The 7566-nt window shown below is 43.2% G+C and overlaps 1 protein-coding gene across 1 annotated transcript in view; it reads left to right on the plus strand.

Annotated features, from left to right (window-relative positions):
- PRKN (parkin RBR E3 ubiquitin protein ligase) overlaps positions 1-7566 on the plus strand; it is a 1601593-nt gene that overhangs the window by 753027 nt on the left and 841000 nt on the right. The window contains exon 6 of the mRNA XM_042781573.1: positions 4150-4265. Within this exon, the coding sequence (XP_042637507.1) occupies positions 4150-4265 (116 nt within the window). The remainder of the gene's footprint in view (positions 1-4149; positions 4266-7566) is intronic.

Raw genomic sequence — 7566 nt, forward strand, 5'->3', positions numbered from 1 at the left:
ATGCCACTTGGAGTGAGCTGGCCATGGGTGTAGGTGCTGTCATAAGAAGCCATTCCCTGGTGGTGCCACCACGCCAGGCCCTGATGCCAGGACCTCCGTGCTGGTCAGTCTGCAGTCCAAGCTGCTGGGACTCAAACTAGGAGCTTTTTCTGGCTTTGACTTCCTTGATAGTTTCACCTGAAGGATCAAGAGGCACGAAACATAGAAAAGCAACCACCCAAAGGGATGTGTGCATCAGAATGGCTCCCCGGGCTGCCCTGAGGTGACGCCATTAGTCAAGCAGCCTGTCTGAGATCTGCCAGGGAGGCGTTCTGAGTTTGTGGGTTTTGTTTGTTTGTTTTTGGATTACTGTTTGTTCGGAAGACAGACTGGAAAAGTCACAGAGGGAACTTCAGAAATGGTAGCTCACTGCTCGTCATAGGCTGGGGATGACCAGACCCCTAAGGTCATTGGCATGGAAGGAAGGGCTTTACTTCCGTGGGAGTCAGCTCTCCAGGCGTCTCTCCTGCTCCTGGACAGCCATGAGGGAGGCTCTGAATCAGCTTTGTTTGCCAGGACTGTATTTCCCAGGAATTTGAATAAGGAAAAACAAACAGCCTTGGGAGACAGTGTGCCCCTCCTGGGCAAATGGCAGATCTGCGTCTGTCCAGTATAATAAAGACAAAAGGAAGTGAGCTTTCCCCCTCCCTCTCTTAAGCTCCGGTTCCTCAGCCGCAGAAGCAGCATGCAGCCCAGCCACCCTGCACGCCCTTGGGAATTGGGGTGCATCCTATTCCCCCTCCACACACCTTTAAGAGTCAGGGTGCAGAGGGAAGGGATGGCTGATGATGCTCAAACTTCTCTCAGCCCCTGCCCCGAAGTATATAGTCCTTTGCCTTTGGCCCAGGGGTCTCCTGTATACCGCCAGCACCCAGGATACTGTAGCACTTTATTTAACTTGTTAGCTTGCAAGTTTGGTAAATTCTAAGACCCAGTGTGTGGTTCTTGACAATGACCCTGTTGTTGCTGTGGTTGTTAGTTGCCATCAATTTGGCTCTGACTTACAGAGACCCTACGATCAGCAGAACGAACCACGGCCCGGGCCCACACCGTCTTCATAACCCTAGTACCGCAGACCTACTCTAGTACTATAGGAAAACATCCTGTGATAAAAATTGGTGGCGAAAGCCCTGAAATTCACGGATGAGACTTAGTATTTCATACGTTGCTTTTCGGTGCTGTCCAGTCCACTCTGGTTCATAGTGACCCCACATCAAAAGGGTTTTCAAGGCTGGGAACCTTTAGAAGCAGGTCCCCAGGCCTCACTTCTGAGGCGTCCCTGGGTGGGTTCAAGTGGCAACCTTTTGGCAGGATCAGTAGTTGAGTCACATATCATACATATGAGCTACTGGCATTTTCCATACGTGTAACTTTTTGGAGCATTATCTGTAACCATTTACGACCCCCACCCCCGCATACACTCATAGGAAGGATTTTGGCTTTTATCTGGCTGAATGATATCTATCGTTAAAGCAGGTTTTGATTTGTTAGGTGAATGTTTTCTGCAAGCTAAGAAAAAATGTAAGTACCATCTATCCATTTATCTGTGTATGAAATGCCTTCTCAATAGTTCAGCTAACTCAGCTGTTTTCTGAGGAATTACGTTATGTTATGAATGTGAATTTTTTTGTTTTTTATGTCTGCAAAAATAGTTGCAGCTAGCTCGCCATGTTTCATAAGGGTCAGTGATGTCTTGCAAACCCTGTACTTTGGTGGTAAGGAATTGTTTTAAATCTTTTTCTCCATCTCCTTGAATTGCCCTTTGAAAGACTTGTAGCATCTCAAAAGATTGAGCTAAAAGGATGGCATCCATGTTTCATAAATAAACAAAAAACATGCCAGTATGATTCCCAAGCTGCCGTAGGGTAGGGCCTGTGCCCATAGACACAGGACTCCCTAGACCACCCCGACCTCAGCTCTCTCCCCCCACTGGACTTCGCATCACTGTAACAAGACTGTGCGGTGAGGACTGCAGCTCAGTAGGTCTGCTGACGGTCCACCTCCCCAGCTCGAAGAGCACAGGAAGTCAGAAGGCCTTGTCTACTGTTGCAAACCGTATAGCCGGGGCTTCAGCCTGGGTCATGCCAGTTTGAGCCCTGCTGAGAATTTGCCTTTCCACCTCAGGTAGACTGAATCAGAATCCACATTTTAACCAGATCTCTAGGGATATAACAGAGTCCATTGTCCGTAGCATCACCCTGTGTCAGGGACCGACTTGATGGCAGCTAGCTACAACTTTACAAATGGAGTCAAGATATGAGTATACATAGTGTGCACAGGTCCTGTTCTCCTCCACTGGTATATTTATATAGCATGTATATGGTTGCAGAAAGCTGAGCTTCACCAACATTAGCTTTATGGACTGTCTGGAGCCTGTCTGGCCAAAACCAGAGCAATGACTGGCCTAGCACCTTAGTGTATGAATGGGAGGAAGGGGTTTGTGAACACACAGAGCAGTAGTAGAGGGGGGGAAATTAAGAAAAGTGAAAAGAAATTCTAGTTTGCAAAGAAGAATGTTATCAATCTAGAAAATACGTCCTATGTGAAAAATTAAAACAAGTGTGTATTGAAGGAGCTCTGGTGGTGGCGTAGTGCCTAAGGCATTTGACTGCTAACCAGAAGGCTGGAGGTTCAAACCCACCAGCCACTCCTCAGAAGGAAGACTGGGAAATCTACTTCCGTAGTGATACTGCCTCAGCAACCCAAGGAGGGGTGTCTATGAGTCTAAACGACTCCATGGCAGTGAGTTTGGTTTTGAGTTTGGTATTGTAGGACACCAGTGGGGAAGAGGACTAAGTAGAGCATACCTGAGTAGAACGCCCCCTGCTGCCTGGCGTGGGAGGAGGCATCTGAGGCCTGACCCAGAGGTAATCACTAAGTGCTTTATTCACCTGAGTGGTCCCCTAGGCGGTGTTGTTGTTGTTGTTATGTGCTGTTGAGTCAGACCCAACTCATAGCTACCCCTCCTTGGGTTTCCAAGACAGTATCACTATGGAAGTAGATTGCTCCATCTTCCTTCCGAAGAGTGGCTGGTGGGTTTGAACCGCCAGCCTTCTGGTTAGCAGTCAAGTGCCTTAGGTATTATGCTACCAGAGTCCTAGGCGGTACACATGGCTAATTGCTAATTGATGGGCCTCAGAAGAATGTCATGGGGATCTATTTTGAAAAGTGAGCTGTTGGAAACCCTGTGTAGCACAGTTGTACCCTGCCACACTTGGGGTCTCCATAAGCTAAGGTCAACTCAATAGGGACCGGTTTACAGTAAGGCAGGGGGAAGGAGGTGGCTCCAAATTAGGTCAAACCATCCTCTGACCCTCTGTAGTATGCTCACATGAACTTGCATGCTTATTCCTAATACCGGTTTCTAGATTCCTTACTCCATAATACAGTTTTGTTGCTAAATGGCCAAGCGTACAGTGAGGATAGTGCAGGACAGTTACGTTATGCTTTCCATAAGGTCACTCTGAGTCGGAGCTGACTTAGCAACACCTAACAGCAACAGCAACAGCAACAGCAACCTCTCAACTTCGTCTCTTAACTTTTGACTTTGGCCAGATCATTTCATAGCTTGAGCTCTCCCCTACTTCATTTGTGAGATGCTATTTTAGGGTTTCTCTAGCATTCGTGTTCTGTTATTCTACTGTTGTTTTGTTAGGCACCGTCGAGGAGATTCCAAGTCCTAGTGACTGTATGTGACAGAGTAGTTTCCTAGGCTCCAGAGAGTTTCCTAGGCTGTGATCTTTACAGGGGCAGATTGCGAGTTCTTTCTCCCTTGGAGTTGCCTGGTGGGTTCAACTGCCAACCTTTCTGCTAGTAGCCAAGAGCTTAACTGTTGCACCTACCTACTTACTTGATTTACGAGACTTAAGTCACATCGCTAAGCTCAGGGCACCAAGTGTGTCTCCATCTTGCTGGCTTCAAGAGCTGTTGGCCAGTTGTCCTAGGGGCAGTAGTGTACCTGAATGGACTTGATGCTGAATCATTCCCAGCTCTCACCTGGTAGCAGATCTCTTCTCTTGCCAGAAGAGGTTGCTTACTTTGAAATGTCTGGAGACGGGGGAATGGCCAGATGGAATTCCAACTGTGTGACCTTGTTTCTCATTCTTTCAGGAATTTTTCTTTAAATGTGGAGCGCACCCAACCAGTGACAACGAAACATCAGTAGCGTTGAACCTGATCACAACCAATAGTCGTGACATCAGTTGCATAACATGTACCGACATCAGGTAAGGACCTGAGACAGTTGTCCATCATACCATCTTTCTTCCCCAATATGGTCCTCCCACATGACCCTTTCTCAGTGATTTCTCTTTCCTGTGGCATGCCAACTTTGTTTTGAAGATGTCCCAATTTTGGTACATTTTAATGTGATGAAACTATGTCGACTACCAAATACTTAGTGTTGTTAGTAATCAAACAGGGTCCTAGGACATGTGTAATGTTTACATGTGTATCTGAAATAGTGTAATCTAAGTTGACATTAAAATGCAAACTCCTGTATTGGTATCAGTGAGTTATAAAATGAGAACATGATGCTAACCTTAGGAGAGGAATAGCTCTTTATGAGCATGATTTATACTTAGAATATGAACATTTAGTCGAGAAATGTCTTTTCCGTTCCACTTCGCTTCTCCCACATATTTGTCTGTATTTATATCAGGGCATCACATAAATTTGCACACATACAAAATGAAAGCCTGTAGCTAGTTTTGGATCTGGTTACATCTAAGGCCAATGAATAGAATGAAAGTGTGGAGATGATCTGTTAGGAAAAAAGGAAAGTGACTAGATTCGAATTACAGTTTAGGAGGAAATGACAATGTACAAGAACTGAGAAGTCTCTTTAATCCGCGGAGTTAAAAGTTCAGAGTAGAATTCCTTACTCTACAATATTCAGCTGAACAGAACAAAAGAAATTAGCTTTATTACATATGCTCTGAGGTTGGCTAGAGGTTGCAATTGCAACAGAGAGTTCTTAGCTCTTATCTTGGGAGAGCATTTTAGTGGAATACCAAAATGAATTAAAAATGTCAAATATTCTTTGTTCCAGAGTTTTAGGCAAAGACAGGTATATACCTTGTTGTTGTTGTTGTTATTTGCCATCGAGTCAGCCCCTACTCATAGCGACCCCTCTTTGGGTTTCCGAGGCAGTGTCACTACAGAAGGAGGATTGCCCGACCTTCCTTCCAAGGAGTGGCTGGTGGGTTTGAACTGCCAGCCTTCTGGTTAGCAGTCAAGTGCCTTAGGCACTATGCTACCAGAGCTCCTGGTATATACCTTAGTTATGTTAAATGTTGCCTCTCCTTGGTCTTTGTGACTCTACTAGATGGCCTTTTAAAGTTACACTGAAGTCTATTATTTTATGGTTAATTGATAGAAATAACTCCTCACATGGTACTTGTAGTCTCTAATAAACTGAAAGAAGATTGTTGATTGACAGAAGCCTAAATATCAGTTGAACAAAACTTGTTTTTAAGGGGGAATAAAAACGAGGATCTTTTCTTTTTGCTGAATGTGTGGTCACCAATGTGAGAAGGAGCCCCCCAAATCTTGTCCAATAATGCACTGTTTTCCCCTTCCTTGGCAAGGTGAATGAGTGCAGTATACTAATGCTTTCCACATGGAAAAAGAGCAGCTCAATGATTCTGGTGTTTTAGGAAAGGAAGTAGAAAGTGCTCAACATGAAGGCTCTATTGCTTGCAAGCAATATGATATTAAAATCACTTTTCAGTTTTTCAAAGGAGAACTCAAAACATTTTTCTGTATCAGAATGCAGCCCACCAGCCAATATTTTCAAACCTTCCATTGCAGTTGATAAAGATGACATTAAAATATGTAGCAATGATCTACTGTCATTCCATGAGCATCACCCTCTGTGTTCCCTGCTGCTCAGCTGTCACCTCTATATTACTGACTCACAACATCTCCTGCAAGAAAGGAGCCTCTCACATACCTGGGGAGATAATTGTGAAAAAATAATATTACTTGCAATAAAACAAACCCAACATTGTTCCTATTATTACTTTTGTGAAGTTTTATAAATAGAGCTCTCATGGCATAGTGCCTAAGGCATTTGACTGCTAACCAGAGGCCTGGTGGTTCAAACCCACCAGTCACTCCTCGGAAGGAAGTTTGGGCAATCTACTTCCATAGTGATACTGCCTCGGAAACCCAAGGAGGGGGTGCTATGAGTTGGATATGACTCAATGGTATGAGAGTTTTTTATATTCCATTAGATTTAAATCTGTATATATAACCAACCATTGACTGAATTAGGTCCCTTTTTGTATAACACAATAGACAGGGAAGGGGGTCCTATATGCAGGATACAAAGAAAAAAAAGAAAAAAAAACCTCACTACCATTGAGTCGATTCAACTCATAGCGACATAGTGACCCCTCCTTGGGTTTCTGAGTCAGTATCTCTATGGAAGTAGATTGCCCAATCTTCTTTCTGAGGACTGGCTGGTGGGTTTGAACTGTCAGCCTTCTGGTTAGCAGCCAAATGCCTTAGGCACTATGCCACCAGAGCTCCCATATGCAGGACAGAGAGAGTGAATCTGTCTTCTTACTTTGAGGGTTTTGTGTGGAGAGTCACCACGAAACACCGCTCGAGGAACCTCCCGTACTCTGTGTTGTACTTTGGTTATTGTTGTTTTCTAATGTTTTGCTTTTTAAATTAGAAGTAATTCACTCACAATAAACTATTCAAAAGTGGGGGAAGTTGTTTTTACCTGCACAGTTAGTAATATTTTGGTTTAATTCATTCTAGTATCTTGATTACATCTGAATATTTACATGTAGATATAATGTGTGCATTTATGTGTGAGATATGTGTAAAACTGCTCATTTTATAGACATACTTTTGTATTTGACTTTTTCCATTTAATGTAGCTTCAAGATAAATCTTTCCTTTCATGAAATATTCCATGAAAATAAGAGTTTTAGTAAGTGCCGAAGGTCCCATCACATGGAATATGATGGTTGTTGATAATTGCTTTCTAGTCAGGTCTGAATCATAGCAATCTATGCATAGTAGAATGAAACCTTCCAAATCCTGTACCGTATTTGAGATCCATCAGTATGTTTGGGTCCATTGTGGTGGGTGTTGTGTATTGTGTCAGTCCCTCTCATCAAGGGTTTTTTCATTGGGGAATACTCTATTTAACCATGTGCCTGTTGTTGGCAATTTGGAATATTTCTAGTTTTCTTTTTAATATCTTCAATGCATAGCCTTATACAGATAACAGGATGCTTCAAATCTAAGATCAGAGTCATAAAAATGGTTATAGAGAGTATATGATAATAAACATTTGTAAGGATTTTGATATATATTGCTAAATTTCCTTCCAGAAAAGAAGTGGCACCATTTTAGACTGTGAGTGCCAGCTTCCCTGAATCTTTGTAGCATATTTTTAGTTTTAGTGTTTTTTTTTTTTTTTTTTTAATTAGGATTTGGGTGAAGATTTACAGAGTAAATTCACTTTTCATACAGCAGTTCACATATACTTTGTCTCATGTCATTGAC

The sequence above is a fragment of the Orycteropus afer genome, unplaced genomic scaffold (genome assembly GCF_000298275.1).
Source record: "Orycteropus afer afer isolate SDZICR_OR568_19922 unplaced genomic scaffold, OryAfe1.0 scaffold00135, whole genome shotgun sequence".
NCBI lineage: Eukaryota > Metazoa > Chordata > Mammalia > Tubulidentata > Orycteropodidae > Orycteropus > Orycteropus afer.